General features: G+C 44.6%; 1 protein-coding gene across 2 annotated transcripts in view; it reads left to right on the top strand.

The window, feature by feature from the left end:
* grm3 (glutamate receptor, metabotropic 3) overlaps positions 1–16,698 on the top strand; it is a 54,216-nt gene that overhangs the window by 9,766 nt on the left and 27,752 nt on the right. Inside the window, exons 3-4 of one of the 2 annotated variants that reach the window (XM_058645390.1) lie at positions 2,741–2,800; positions 15,424–15,961. In XM_058645390.1, coding sequence (XP_058501373.1) covers positions 15,644–15,961 — 318 coding nt within the window. In that variant the 5' untranslated portion in view covers positions 2,741–2,800; positions 15,424–15,643. The remainder of the gene's footprint in view (positions 1–2,740; positions 2,801–15,423; positions 15,962–16,698) is intronic. The other variant, XM_058645391.1, reaches the window with a different exon arrangement.

The raw sequence follows: 16,698 nt of genomic DNA, 5'->3' as shown, positions 1-16,698 counted from the left end.
TTTGATGATTTAGTGTGAAATAAGCAGTAAAATTGAAAATAAATCAAAATCTTTGATACATTTTTGTGGTCATTTGAAGAACTTACACAGTACATTGATCGTCATCATTCTCTGTGGTCTGACTGTTGTACGGTGTAAATACCTTGTCAATGCTGAGCACTCCCACTGTGGAGCTCAAAGGTTAAAAGCTCCTTTAATGGAGTAAGCTTCGGAGTAGCCACTGAACACGAGAGCACTAAAAACAGAAAGCCACCTCCTTTTGAAAGGATTAATCCAATTTCTCCGTATAACTATTCGAATGTATCGATTGTCTCCTCCACTGCAGCATGAGGGCAACACTCTGGAACGGCACTTCTCTTGTTAAGCAAATATCAATAGCTGTACAGTTGAATCTTTTTCAATCTCAGCTGTGTTTTAGATTCAGGAAATCAATTTCTATGTTTCCAACGTGCAGCTTTTAACCTTTGAACCTAATGCAGGTCGTGAAATGGACTGATGAATCGATACAGCGTAGGCCTGGTTTCTATCTGACTGTGTGAATGAAATGTCAATAGTCATCCGAGATCAGGGTAGCTGCTTATTGATTTTTGATTGGTTAGTGGTGATAAACTGTGGTTTGACCCATGTTATCCACTGTCACCTCACACAGAAAGCCGCTTCTAGAGAGCGCGCGGTTTGTTTTCACTTGACGAGGCGCATTATTTCAGAGACATGATTTAATCAAATTACGTTCTGTTGGAAAAGAAAAAAGGCAGTTTTTATTATACTGGATGTTTTCATAAAAGCAGAGAGGAGTGTGCATCATTTTTTTATATGGAGTATATTTTTGTCCTACTTGTGGGTCCTCTTTCTCTCCTGCCTAAAATGCATTTTGTCAATAATTAATGGTCACAACCCATCGCACTTGTCAGACTGTTTGGGACACCGTGTCTGCACACACATAAACAGCTGCGTCCATACAACCGCACTACTCTGTTTTCATTTAAACAAAAATAAACATTATCATGGTGTTTTAGAGCCCAAAAAACTATACAGCATTGCTAGCTCAGGCTGTATTTTACACATACATTGTATACAAGTGGACTTGGCCTCCTGGTTTGCCTGTTGAAGCTATCCAGGAAGTAAGAGTAGTGTAATTGGCCACTAATGGGCGACTCCACTGGTTGCATAAAGAACTCCTGATGAATGAAAGTCTATTGGAAAAAATTAGCTTCCACTTCCCACTTGATTTATACCATCAGTAAACATGTTCTATAGCAGTTCATTGTCTCAATCACTAGTTTCAAGTCTTCTGAAATAGAATATAATGTCATCCATGTAGAGAAAACAGGTGATTTTTGGATTGTAAAACGTCAGCGTTTCACAATGGGAGTTCAGATTCTTACGGGCGATATCACGACGGGTTGCCACTTAATTCAGTCTGTACGGGCAACAACGGAGATGTTTGGAGAAGATGCTGCAGTACCCACGTGTGCTTTCGGATTGGTTCTTTATAGCCACAACTCAGCAAAAGCTCCGTTAAATTCAGTTTCACCTTGTGGTCAGTTTCATAACATAGCGGGCTACAGTGGCTCCGTGGAAGAGCGAGTCCACATGCTGTTGCTCCTGACAGCTGTGCCAGCGGCGTGTGCATTAGTCTGAAAGATCTATGATAGAAGATGTGCTGCACGTGTGTGCTGTGAGAGTGAATGAGTGTTGGTCATTTGGACCAAATACAGAACATAACAGAATTCCTCGTTCTTACTTTTTCACAATCGTTTCTCTTTAATTGAACTTTGTGAAACCAATCAAAGAACTTCAGAGGAGAACAATCTACTTCCTGTTTACACCGGCACGTGCAGTGACCAGTATACCTGAATGGTCAGGTGATACGGACGCGGGTTACTTCTGAAGCTGAGCTTGAAACTGAAAGCACCACTTTTACATCAAAACAAAGTAGTTTGACTGTAGCCAAAAACACATGGATGTTAGTTGTGTGTATTAATGAGTTGCACTGTACTTACTGGCATGAATCTCCAGAATAGAGGGAAGAAGGCGAGAGAGATGATCACCACACAGCTATTGGCTGAATTAACCGATAAACCTCAGACTGTGTGCATTTCTAATTAAGGGCTCTCTCTGCTGTTCTGTATTAAGTAAGCATCTGACAGCTCGCCTCCTCCCATTGCTCTTTCCTTTCAGTAAACCGACACAAAAGAACTCACACATCCACATACACATGTATCTTCATACGGTGAGAGCCAGTGATGCAGCTGTGCCTCTGTGAGGTGCACAATAGACAGATAAACAAGCACACGCACACACACACAAGTGTGTGGCTCTCAGTGTACGCGGTCCATCGACCCTGCACGGCTGCTCTCAGCTGGATACGTGTCATCCACAGCAGCCCTGCCTGTTAGAGGGAAGAGCAAGGGCTGTGGAGGGTGCAGGGGAGGAGGAAGTAAATAGGGAGGTTGGAAGACCAGTGAGGAGAGGGAGAGGAGAAGGATGCAGAGGTGATGCCATGCATGGAGGAAAAAGAAGATGAAACAGGAGAGTGTGCCGGTGCGTATGCTGCCTGCGCCTACTGACTTCAGATTTGTGCAGAGGTCAGAGGTGAAACAGGGATGTCTGTCAGGTGTGGCAGTGCATCATAGCCTCCAGTGAGAAGGGTCAGTGGTCAGACTCTATCCGACCTCCTTTTTGTCTTTCTATTGACAGTCAGCTCATGAACTCCGTGTTCTCCATTTCTTTTTATTAGGTGTCTGTGGTGATGTTGCCATGTGCCGGCTGCCATCTGCTTCAACACTCATTTATTCAGGTTAGTCATGACGTATACTGTGTATGTGTTCAGTGAATGTTCTGTATATATATGTAAATGTAATGCTGAAGGAATTAAGTACATGATCGGGGAATAATTTGACATTTTTATTTACTTTCCTGTCAAGAGCTGGGGAGGATCGATACCACTCTCTTACCATTAATTAGTTTAGCACAGTTGACACTGGAAATAACATCTGAAAGTAACAAAGTCCACCTACCAGCATCTTTAAAGTTCTTTTATTTTGAAAAAACAAAGTTATAATGTTACATTACTGTGTCTTCCTCTTTGCGTACCTCAAAGGTCCATGATGTAACATTTAGGACGGTTTATTGGCCGACATTATTTTATTCTATCTTGCCTGGCTAATGCCAGACTGCATGTCAATCTCATTTCAGATTCAGAGTGAGTCTGGAAAGGTTGTAGTCACCTCCCATGACCCACTGAGGTACATCAAAATGCCTCTGTACACAACTGGATAGACCGACAACCAATCAGACCAATGGTACAGATGACTGGTGGAAAACGTGTCAACAAACATGCTTGTTGTGGTTAGTGGGAGCGACAGTTATCTGGTAATGGCATCTAACAAATGTTGCCCGGGGAAGCTCTGTGGAGCAAGTCGCTTAAAACTGAAGCAATGGCCGAATGGAAAGACAGCTGCTCTTCTGTGGTCGCAATGTTGGATGTATACAAAAGCTGCTAGACGTTGCTCTTCTGTCGCCATTGTGTTTGCGTTTCTAGGGGAAAAAAAAAAAAAATGTTTGTGATGTTTCTGCAGAGCAAAATCAAATCACTGGTAGATGTGGCTGAGTTTAACCACGCTATATACGACCCATTAGTCTGTTTGTATATTTGCTTTAAAATAAAAAAAATGTTTGGATTTCGTAGCCTTGAGCATGTATTTAAAACCAGAGGTGGCGTCAATCAGAAGACTATTTTAAATCCTGAGTAAAATAAAACGTCACAGCAGATCAGTGGCTTCTACCTCACTTGTGTTGACTCTGATTGGCTGCATCGTTACCGGCACGTTATCCAGTTAGTTTTACCATGAGTAGGAGTAGTGTCAACCGTAGACACCATAGGCTAGTTAGCGGTTGAATGCAATATAATGTTGTCAAAATGAAGTAAGCAAAGCTGCTTATTTCATTTTAGTTTTTAAAAAAGCACGGCGTGAAGAAGTAGGTGTAGGAGCAGATGACGAGCAGGTGGAAACTGTCATATCTGCTGTCATACTGGCATGTTCACCCACAGCTGCCGGTAATTCACAGCAGCAGCAATACAAAGGCAAGACGGTTAAGTCGGTGGAAAAATAAAAGGCTACAGCAGCAGAGGTAGTGTATTTATTATAGTGTGTTGTGTTATAGGTGGCAGGGTTGCGCAGCAACCTGATCTTCAAGACCTGCCATCTAAAAATGAGCCTGCCACACAGCCCGCCCTCTGATCCTTCACTTCTTCATGTATAGTCTAATTCTGCTGAGGGTTTTTTTTGCGGCGCTGTTTCAGCAACTTTGTCAAATTGTTTTGCTGCCCTTTAATGACATTATCTACACGACATTACATTAACCCCGCTGATCTGGGGTTAAATAAATATTCTTCTTTGCTTTTGTGTAGTGTGGTGAGTGTTAAAGAGAAAAACTGTTGAGTTAGGCTGAGGTCAAGGTCTCTGTCCATTTCAGCACCATGGACAGCGAGTGACACTGTCCACAAAGCAGAGACGCACAGAGACACCTATTTCATGCACACGGTGAGCGCTGGGTCCACACTGCTGTGCGTGGATTGGAAGTATTCCAGGGCCTTTAAATTTTGACCCAGCCAATGACCTCAATGTCCACCCAAGATCTCAATCCTGGCGCCTTAAAAGTTTTTCTTCTCCTTTGGTTGAGACAACTTTGAGAGGGGTACCAAGGCTTTTTTGGTAGCATCAATCAGCAATTCTGACACTTAGCAGAAGTTAGCTGCTCTCTGCTCGCTCTGCTGGCATCCATAGGGTTCCCGTGGTCCTTGAAATCCTTAAAGGTTTGTGAATTTGAATTTGAAGTTTTTGAAAATCACTTAGACATTGGTAATTGAAAATGCTTGAATTTTGAGCAAGAAAGTTAAGTTGATATTTAGGTCTCCCTTGTTTGTTGCGACGCCACCTACTGTTTCATGCGCCCTGTTTTGCTTGACGTACCTAGACTACATAGGCCTATGCAGAACAAACGTAATTACAAGCAGTGTTGTGGACACCATGCACTGTAGCTCTCTGCTGTTGACGTGAAAATTCCATGCAGAACAATGACTGAGTAACAAGAGAAAGCAAATTCACACGCTGGACAGGTCGCCAGACCATGATGGGGCCGTCACTCACACATTCACACCTACGGTCAATTTAGATTGTCCTGTTAATCTCTGCATGTTTTTGGATTGTAGGAGGAAACACGGGGAGAACATTAGAAAGACCGGACCGGGTTACGAACCTGGGCCTTTTTGCTATAAGGCTACAGTTTTAGCCACTACCCCGCCATGTGACTCCAAGGTCATTTGATGTGCATATCTTATATAAATCACCTTTAAATTATGTGCAATATGTTGCAAATAGTATATTGTGAACATATTGAAGGTACAACAAGCAATTTATTTTTTACAGTGAGTTGTTTTGCTTGCACAGCCACTCTTGCGTCAGGAAGCCAAGTTTGGGCACTTTCCAAGAGGTTATAATGAAGCCAGCAATCTCCCTGAGAACAGTGTGAAAATGCTGCGAGATATTATTTAGGAAATTGACTTCAAGAGCTGCCAATTATATAAAAGCATACTGTTCAAGTAAGTCCTCGAGCTGAAGAGTTTTTAGAGTCTCAGCTCCATAAACACACACACACAGGGATTACTTTCACTTGCACACGCACACACACAGAGACACAACCACCGCTTTGTTGTCGTTGTTGTCGTCCTGATTGCTTCTCAACAGCATATTGGCCTGTAATAATTATGGAAGGTTGTTTCCAAAAACTCCATCTAATTCAGCCAAATGAAAGCAAATGTTCTCTACTTTCGTGGACACACACATTGTAAAAACACGGGGATCCAAAATTAGGGATGGCACAAAATCACTTTGTCTTTTCTGATGCCGATACTGATGTCAGATACAGTCTCTGTATTTACTATCTACTGATACCAATATCAGTCTGATACAGCGATTTTAAACTGTAAAGCAGCTCACTGAATATTTGTGCTGTCACATGTTCAAAGACATGATTCTACGACTGTGTAACACTTTTCCAGTCTGTGCATAATGAAGCATGCAATATTTGATCGACGCGATACTGTATCCCATTCGTTCATCGCTATACATAAAAGGCTGATTCTGGGGTAACATCGAAACACACAAGACCTTTAAAGCAAAGTCAACGGGAAGTGACTTTAAAATACTTTTTATCTACATTTTACACAGATTCATTAGCACTGCAATTCTTTTCTATTTCTAATATACATTTAACGCACATCCTAATTCTTTGTGTTTTATAATTCAGATTTCTTGGTTGAGTGAGAAAGAGAGAGAGATAATGGGAGAGAGTGACGGAAGCTAAGACATAGAAATAGTCTGCTTTTAGGTCAACCCCTTAGGGAAACTGTGGTGTGTGTGTGTGTGTGTGTGTGTACATATGTGCCATATCATAGAGTAGAGGGGTAAAGGTATGGCAGCTGCCTGCAGAAAAATCTGAGCTTCCTGAGGGAAGCTTTCATCCTCCTACCTGCCCACCAAAGATGAGTCTCTCTCTCTCTCTCTCTCTCTCTCTCTCTCTCTCTCTCTCTCTCCCTCCCTCTCTCTCCCACACACACACACACACACACACACACACACAAATCAGGCCAGTGATGCCAGCAATCAACACAAACTTCACCATTGTCCTGCTCCTTGGTCTAGATTGATCTTCATAATCAAAATGTCAACCTCCAGCTTGTGTCTTATCTCCCCTGAGTACACAAGAAATTGCAAGAGAGACATGAGAGAATTTACAAGAAAGTCATTTCCTCCTTAAAGCTTTTACTGCCTTTGCGTTGGTAAAAAAAAAAAAAAGGCTTAAAATATAGACACGCACTAAAAAAGTGACTCTTTTATATACATTCTATAACAGCTTAGTCTTGGAGTCATTAGTATAGCATAAGCATAAAGTTGTGGAATTTAAGTCAAGTACTGAAGCAGGGGCTGGTTATTAAAATACTGATCAGTGTAACTGGATATCTCATCTGAATAGAAAGAGTGTTTAATGCAAACAAAACTCATTTAAAGGCCCAATGTGAGAGTTGATGTTGACCCTGCAGACTGAAGAAAGTACAGTGACCTTTGCAGAGCAGAAAAGATGGAGTTTGTTTTTGTTTGTTTGTTAGTTTCACTTACTAACTTACAACAGGTGTGTCATATTAACACTAAAAGAGTTCATTTAACACAATTCCATAATATGAACTGGTGTTAAATTGTACCTAACCATCAGAGGTCAGGCTGTTTAAACCAAGGAAGTCCACTGTAGTAAAAAGTTCTGTAAATCTTTGACAATAAACTTGGCAACACTCGGTGACATCAGCTTTTTTTCATGTTCCTCATTTAGCAGTGGAGAATGGGTTGGACATAAAATGAACTCAGCGTCTCTAATATGTAACCAGACAAGTTTTTATCTGGATGCTGCGGTTCTGTTAGCAGCAGCATGCTACACACACACTGCACTGCTTCACATTTACAGACTGCTGTGATTCTGTTTTCCCCAATTTACTCACTCATTTGTCAGATACAACACAACTCACTGTGTTTTAGCAATATTTAGCAAAGTGAGCCCAAACTAAAATGTCTGCCATGATGGCTGAGGTAAAAACATGAAGGTCAAACACAATTTCCTGACTGCGTTAGGTTCCTCGTTATAAGTATTTACGGTTAGAGGAAAATGCTTATGAGCTGTGCTACCATTTCCTGGTCCACTGCCATTTTTAGCAAAGTGAGAATATATAACGATAGCGGCGCCATTTCTGATGGTGCTGATGGTGCTGCTAAATGAAAGGTCAGAAGAACACATTCATAACTACAGTATTGGTGCCAAATTTCATGGCTATCCATGTCGTAGCTGGCATTTCATGAGAAACCATAAATGGTAATGTCATGGTGGTGATGGGGATTTTGCATGTTCCCCCCGTGTGCGTATCTGGGTTTTTTCGGGTTCTCCAGTTTCCTCCCACAAGGTTGTTCACTCCTATGACCCTCCCCACCATGACCCTCATGTGAAGGATAAAGCAGTAGACGATGAATGAATAATTGAATAAATGGTGGTGATGTGGTAAAGGTCAGGTGGTCTGAAGGACCTCTTTAAGACTCATCTCCATGTTGCATACATCTCTTTTCTTTCAGCCTGAGCTGTCTGTCTTGAATAGGTTCATTTCTCAGCTCCGCCTCCTGTCTTTTAGGCAGTGCCAGTGTCTCCATGCCACATATCTCCAAGTTGTGTAACTTCATGACAACATAGCCATGAAGACAAGTTGCTTACTTCACCCCAACTCTTACCAGTAACCCAGAAAGGATCCTCCTTCCTCCTCATCTGAAGGATGTCTCCCTTGATCTGAAACGTGTAAAGTCTGTTGACAGAGTTCTCGACTGAAATATCTTATCTTCTGATAAAAGAGTGGGTGGAGAATGTCAGCAAATGCAACAGTCAAAACACAAAGTGAGGGCTTTAATTGAGTTGAAAGCTATGATAAGCAGCATGAGCTTTTGTTGTCAGTTACTGTAGCTTCTTTCATGGTGGAATTATGCAGGCGAGAGAGGGAGCAATAAATCTGAAAACACACACACACACACAGTTGTAATAAAATTCATGGTCTAGCTGAGAATTGTTGGAACAGATATCAGATTAGAGAAGCTTTTCTGATCTGTGGCATGAGAGGGCTCAGCTCATGTATCAACCAGCAATCTAAGCTAGTTAATCCTGATACAGCCAGGGGCAAACACACACACACACACACTGTGAAGAAGAAACTTCAGAGTGATTTAAAGGAGGGGTAGGTTGGGGAACAGAATGGTACAATCTCCAACCCATTCCTTTATCCCTTTTAGTCATGGTCTGGGTCTGGCTGTGAAGTGGAAACATCTTTGAGCCCTTGTTAACATTGTCCCCAAACTCCAATAAAGGTCTACTTTGCTGTCTTGTTCTTTTAGAGTAAGAGTATTTCATTGTGCAGCTTCGGACAGCTTTCATTTGTCCTGTGAAATGTTGGACTGACACCATTCCCACTTCTCAAAAACCCATTTAAACACAGATTCCAATGAATTTCTGACCAGTTGGAATGTATTTAATTGGCATTTGCATTTTATTGGTTTCAGCTCTGAACAGAAAACACGACCAGCCTGAACAAGCCCATTTCGTCTTCGTCTGTATTACGTTTTCACTTGTTACCAGAGCTGTTGTTTTCTTCTTCCTCCCACTGGTTCACCTGGGTTCATAAATCCCAGGTCTACCGACTCATTTGAGTGTGAAAGAGGCTTGCGTTGCTCTATATCTCCTCTCCTCTTGTGACATCCCGACGACAAGTCTAGGATGTTGGAATATGTTCTACTTTCCTGCCTATAGTCTGAGACCAATTGGATAACTGTCATATCTAGAAAGTTGTGTTAAGTTATGTTTAGTTTTGCCTTCTATTTTTTGTCTTGTGACTTCCTGTTTTATTTTGACATCTCTCTTTCCTCTTGTTTTAGCTAACTTGCCCTTCCCCTGTAGTTTTCCCCCAGTCTGATTATCTTCCCCGCCCTGATTGTTTCCACCTGTTCCCCATTACATTGAGTTCACATATAGCCTGTGCTTCCCTTTACCCTGTGTCAGTTCGTCTTGTCTGTCATGCCAGAGAACCCACGCCAATCCATGCCACGTCAATTGTTTGTAAGGTTTTTGCTTTTCTTAGTTGCTACTTTGTTTTGTCCCTTTTTGAGCCATCAGAGTTTTTTCCTCGTGAAGAGTGATTTTGATTTGGCACCTTGCCCAGACCTTTTGTCTCCTCCCAGTGAGTGATTATTATTTGTTACTTTTGCCTTTTGCTTATCTAGTGATTCCTCGATAGAGTGATTTTCTGTTGATACTTTTCCTCCTTTTGAGAGTGATTTTTATTTGTTACTTTGTCCAATAAATTGGAATATTTTTGGAAGTTGTCTCTGAGTCGTGCTATTGGGTTCAAGTCCTTGTTCGGTTGTGACATTACGAACTGACCAGCATGAACCCAGCCGACTCAGAACAACTGACAGCGGCTGTTCGCTCCCAGAACACCCGCCTGACTCAGCAGGAGGAGCACATGGCCTCTCTGCACAGTGGTGTGAAGGGAGTGGCTAAAAGTCAGGAGGAGTTCAAAGCCTCTATAACAACCCAAGTTAACCTCCTGGCAAACCAAGTACATCAAGTCCTTGCTCATCTCACGTCTTCCTCAGAGACCATGACCACGCCAACTCCGGCGGATGCTAGAGCGTCATCGATCTCAGCTCCCCATGCCACGGCTCTTCGCCTTTCCCCCCCAGAAAAGTTTTCCGGTGAGTCAGGAGGATGTCGGCCGTTTATTGTGGACTGTGATATGCATTATGAACACTCGCCCTCAGCCTTTCCTACGGAACGATCCAAGGTGGCATTCATGATCTCCCACCTCACCGGGAGGGCGAGGGCATGGGCTACGGCTGAATGGTCTCGGAATTCACTGATCTGTGGATCCCTCAAGGAGTTCAAACAGGCTCTGAGGAAGGCTTTCGATCCCCTCTCATCCGACCGAGAGAAAGCACGTGAGTTGAGCAACATCAAACAAAATAGAGACTCTGTTTGGGACTATGCTATCCGCTTTCGCACCCTAGCCACGGATAGCGGATGGAATGCCACGGCCCTGTATGATGTTTTTCTCAAGGGACTTTCAGATCAAATTCAAGACTTGTTAGTGCCCCTAGATTTGCCTTCTGATCTAGACTCAGTAATAACTCTGGCCATAAGAACAGACAACCGCTTACAGGAGCGACAACGAAGCCGAATGGCCTCTACAGCTGGTCGTCATCAGGGTCGCGCTGCTGTCACTACACCCAGTTGGCGGAGCTCCTCACGTGCTCCATCACCCGTTACCCCGAGGCAGTGGCCCTCCGAGGAGGTGGAGGAGCCCATGCAGTTGGGGCGAACCAAACTGTCCACAGCGGAGCGCCGTCGTCGCCTGCAGGAAGGCAGGTGCTTCTATTGCGGACAGCAAGGGCATCTGCTAGCAGCGTGTCCGGCAAAAGGCACAGGCTCATCAGTCGACAGGGGGGTACTGGGGAGACGTTTCTCCTCCACGGAATTCCCTCCTCGAGCTTTAACCCAGACTAAGGTGAGGCATCACAACACCACACTTAGTTTGGAGACTCTCATTGACTCGGGGGCTGATGAAAGTCTCATGGACTGGGATTTTGCCATGAGACTCAAGCTAAAGACAGAACAATTATCTCAGCCTATAGAGGCCAGCGCTCTCGATGGCAGTCTGATTTTTCGAGTGACACACAAGACTGAACTGCTCACAGTTATCATTGATAACCACTATGAACTTATGCAATTTCATTTATATAAATCTGCCCAGTATCCTCTCATTTTGGGTTTTCCCTGGCTGAAGAAACATAACCCACACATTGACTGGAGTACTGGGAGGGTCTTGAACTGGGCAGAAGAATGTAAAACCAAGTGTTTAAAGTCCTGTCATAATGTGAAAACTAGTGATAACATTGCCTCTGTTCATGTCACAGACTCTGAAACTCCTGACCTGACTTCAGTCCCAAGATGTTACCACGAGTTGAGCGAGGTATTTAGTAAAAAGAAGGCAACTTCCCTTCCTCCCCACAGGCCTTATGATTGCCCAATTGATTTGATCCCAGGGTCCCCTATTCCTAAGGGTAGACTGTACTCCATCTCTGGCCCCGAAAAGAAGGCTATGACTGAATATATTGAGTCCTCATTAAAGGCTGGTCTTATCCGCCCCTCTTCATCTCCAGCGGGGGCAGGGTTCTTTTTTGTGGAAAAGAAAGATGGGACACTTCGACCATGTATAGACTATGCACCACTTAATGACATAACTGTTAAGAATCGGTACCCTCTGCCACTAATGTCATCAGCTTTTGATCAGCTTCAGCAGGCTAAGGTTTTCACTAAATTAGACCTCAGAAACGCCTATCATCTGGTTAGGATCAGAGAGGGGGATGAATGGAAAACAGGCTTTAACACTCCTAGTGGTCATTACGAGTACCTAGTTATGCCGTTTGGGTTGACCAATGCTCCTGCTGTCTTCCAAGCAATGATCAATGATGTACTGAGAGACTTCCTGAACCACTTTGTGTTTGTGTATTTAGATGACATATTGATCTTCTCCCCAGATTTAGACTCTCATGTGCATCATGTACGGCAGGTTCTCCAGCGATTGCTGGAGAACCAATTATATGTCAAGACAGAAAAGAGTGAATTCCATGCCGACACTGTATCTTTCCTTGGCTTCATCATAGCCCCTGGAAAGGTGCAAATGGATCCGGCTAAAGTTAGCGCTGTGGCTCAGTGGCCAACACCTGATAACCGCAAGAAGGTTCAGCAATTTTTAGGATTTGCTAACTTTTATAGGAGGTTTATCCGAAACTTCAGTGCCACAGCTGCACCTCTACATGCACTCACTTCTCCTCAGTCTCCCTTTTTGTGGTCCCCTCAAGCTGAGGAGGCCTTCAGACAGCTCAAAGTGCGGTTCACCACTGCCCCCATTCTCACTGTTCCTGATCCCAGCCGGCAGTTCGTGGTGGAGGTGGATGCCTCCAATAATGGAGTGGGAGCAGTACTCTCCCAGCACTCTGAGAAGGACAACAAGCTTCATCCCTGCGCCTTCCTGTCTCATAAACTCTCGCCGGCAGAGAGAAACTACGATGTTGGGAACCGTGAGTTATTAGCAGTGAAAAAAGCTTTGGAAGAGTGGAGACATTGGTTAGAGGGTGCACAGCACCCATTTATTGTATGGACAGATCATAAGAATCTGGAATATATCCGCAAAGCAAAAAGACTGAACTCTCGCCAAGCCAGGTGGACTTTTTTTTTTTAACAGATTTAACTTTGTTTTGTCTTATAGGCCGGGGTCCCAGAACACCAAGCCCGATGCCTTGTCCCGTCTGTTTGACCCCGAGCCTACTGCCAAGGAACCGGAGCCCATCCTACCACTGAACCGTGTGGTAGGAGCGGTGAGTTGGCAGATAGAATCTAAGGTGAAGCAGGCTAATGGTGAGAATCCGACACCTAGTGGTTGTCCGGAGAATCGCTTGTTTGTCCCTGTTGATATGCGTCCACAGGTGATCCATTGGGCTCACACCGGACTGCTCACCTGCCATCCAGGAGTTAAGAGGACCATGTACGTCATTTCCCAGAGGTTTTGGTGGCCCTCCATGGAGAGGGAGGTTCGGGAGTATGTGGAGGCGTGTTCCATCTGTGCCCGCAACAAGACCTCCTCCAGAGCGCAGATGGGGTTGCTGCAGCCACTCCCTGTTCCCACTCGTCCGTGGGCTGAGATCTCACTGGACTTCGTCACGGGGCTCCCGGTCTCTGAAGGGAACACCACTGTGCTCACAGTGGTAGACAGGTTTTCTAAAATGACTCATTTCATAGCATTACCCAAGCTTCCATCTGCCAAAAGAACGGCAGAGATTATGATGACTCACGTTTTTCGTATTCATGGTTTTCCCAAAGACATTGTTTCAGACCGGGGGCCCCAGTTCATATCCAGGTTCTGGAAAGAGTTCTGCAAGCTCATTGGAGCCACCGTCAGCCTCACCTCTGGTTATCACCCAGAAGCCAACGGCCAGACGGAACGTCTCAACCAGGAGTTAGAGACATGTCTTCGATGCCTGGTGTCGCAGAATCCGGCTTCCTGGAGCCAGAAGCTGGTGTGGGTGGAATATGCCCACAACTCTCTTCTCACCTCGACCACTGGCATGTCTCCATTCCAGTGCGTCTTCGGCTACCAGCCCCCTGTCTTCTCGGAGACGGAAAAGGAGATCATCGTCCCGTCGGCCCATGCCATGGTCCGACGATGCCACCGCATCTGGGCAGCTGCCCGTAAGGCCCTCCTACGCAGTGTGGACCGCATGAAGAGGGCTGCTGATCGGACGCGCCGACCTGCTCCGGTATACAAGCCTGGCCAGAAGGTCTGGCTCTCTACGCGGGATTTGCCTCTCCAAGTCGCCTCCAGGAAGTTGGCTCCACGGTTCGTGGGGCCTTTCCCAGTGTCCAAGGTCATCGGCCCTTCAGCTGTCCGTCTGCGTTTGCCCCGGTCCATGAGAGTCCACCCCACCTTCCACGTCAGCCGGGTGAAACCGGTTAAGGAAAGCCTCATGGTGCCCGCGGCCGTACCCCCTCCACCTCCCCAGATGGTCGACGGCGGTCCTGTCTACTCAGTCAAGGCTCTGCTGGCTGTGCGCAACAGGGGCCGGGGCAGGCAGTTCCTGGTGGATTGGGAGGGCTACGGTCCAGAGGAACGATCATGGGTTCCTGCCAGCTTTATTGTGGATCCTGACCTCATCACAGACTTTTACAGACGCCACCCTCAGTTATCTGGGCCGTCAGGAGCCGTCCCTAGAGGGGGGGGTACTGTCATATCTAGAAAGTTGTGTTAAGTTATGTTTAGTTTTGCCTTCTATTTTTTGTCTTGTGACTTCCTGTTTTATTTTGACATCTCTCTTTCCTCTTGTTTTAGCTAACTTGCCCTTCCCCTGTAGTTTTCCCCCAGTCTGATTATCTTCCCCGCCCTGATTGTTTCCACCTGTTCCCCATTACATTGAGTTCACATATAGCCTGTGCTTCCCTTTACCCTGTGTCAGTTCGTCTTGTCTGTCATGCCAGAGAACCCACGCCAATCCATGCCACGTCAATTGTTTGTAAGGTTTTTGCTTTTCTTAGTTGCTACTTTGTTTTGTCCCTTTTTGAGCCATCAGAGTTTTTTCCTCGTGAAGAGTGATTTTGATTTGGCACCTTGCCCAGACCTTTTGTCTCCTCCCAGTGAGTGATTATTATTTGTTACTTTTGCCTTTTGCTTATCTAGTGATTCCTCGATAGAGTGATTTTCTGTTGATACTTTTCCTCCTTTTGAGAGTGATTTTTATTTGTTACTTTGTCCAATAAATTGGAATATTTTTGGAAGTTGTCTCTGAGTCGTGCTATTGGGTTCAAGTCCTTGTTCGGTTGTGACAATAACATACAGATTTGAACATGGTGAGGAGGAAGAGGAAGGCTTTCATTGAGCTGTGGTCATCCAGAACCATCCACAATCTTTTTTTCTTTCTTTTCTGTTTTGAGTCTGAGCAAAAGACCACGAGCATCACCCACAAGGCTTTGGTGGCCATGCTTGACAACTCCTTGTCCCACCTCCCTGATGAGTGTTTGAGCCTTGATGGAGGTTGATGCTCTCTGAGGGATTTTTCTTTTCTCTGTGGAACTGCTTATTTTGGCAATGAGGTTGACACTGAAAAATCAGGTGTTTGAAGGTGAAACAGGGGGTTGATTATTCATTCTGATCTTGTCTTGATTTTTTTTACCCTTGGTATTTGTCAAAAACCAAACCCATCCTATTCTCTCTTTTTCTGTCTAAAACAGGACTGATGTCCAGATGGTGTGCCCCTCCATGTGCCGTCCAGTTCAGCTCTCCCTGAATCTTTCATGGGCCACAAACCGACCCAAGCAACCACGGCCTCTCGAATCAACCCCACCACCCCGGCGCTGCACACCTCACCCTGAACCCCTCACCCCTCACTTTCACCCTTAGCCGCTCGACCCTTGTCACATTTCATCAATCCTGTCCCTCCCTGAACACAACATGGTGGCCTTCATTCCCACTCTACTCTTGGTGATGATGTGTCGGGGGGTCCTGCTCTCCATCGGGGACCCACCTCAATCCCGTCGAGAGATCCGCATCGAGGGTGACCTGGTTCTCGGCGGCTTGTTCCCTGTGCACGAGAAAGGTGCCGGGATGGAGGAGTGTGGCCGTGTGAACGAGGACAGAGGAATCCAGAGGCTGGAGGCCATGTTATTCGCCATTGACAGAATCAATAGGGACAACTATTTACTGCCCGGGGTCTCCCTTGGAGTCCACATCCTGGACACCTGCTCAAGAGATACCTATGCACTGGAGCAGGTGTGTGAGTATGGAAATGTGCACCAACTCTCTTTTTAAATGAGCACTTTGTAAGTTAAATAGACAAGTAATTACAAATCTAAAATGTACAAAAAAGCTAAAAAGAAAAAAAAAAAAAAACAAAGGACAAAGGGCCCTTTGCTGTGACCTGGGTTTGAGTTCACCCATGGTCATTTGTTGCATGTCTCCTCCCGCTTTCATGCTACACTGCTTATCCAAAATCATCTTTAAAAAAACAGATGATAATCTTTCTATTTTAATTTCCTCTCATATCATCCCTAAAATGAGACAAAGTGGGTCTGTATCAGCAGAGATGTGAAAAATGTTGATCATTTCTTGGATTAAATTTCCCCACAGACCGTTTATAGCACTGCATGATCCGAATATGTACACAAACGCTGCTTGTTTCCCCGTCAGAGATGATGACAGTGTTTAATCATACTTTATCCGCCAGCCACTTAAAATGCTACTCACACTGGGTATTATCTTAGATATGTAAATCAAAATCACTGCCGGCTTCCATTTGCACAAAACACTATTTACTTTAAAATTTGACTTGTTCAAAGATACTAATACATAACATTGAGAAGTTACACAAATCACAACCGACCACTTGCACAAACCGTATAATTGATAGTTTGAGCTGAGTAAAAGCTTCTGTTCTCCAAAGATAGTCATTTTTGTATGGTTGTAACTGCATTTACCAGCAAATGCCGACGCAGCGTTTCAACTCTATA

Source organism: Solea solea, chromosome 12, assembly GCF_958295425.1.
Source record: "Solea solea chromosome 12, fSolSol10.1, whole genome shotgun sequence".
In the NCBI taxonomy this organism is placed as follows: domain Eukaryota; kingdom Metazoa; phylum Chordata; class Actinopteri; order Pleuronectiformes; family Soleidae; genus Solea; species Solea solea.
Note: the sequence above shows the minus strand (reverse complement) of the source record. Positions and strands in the feature narration are given on the sequence as shown.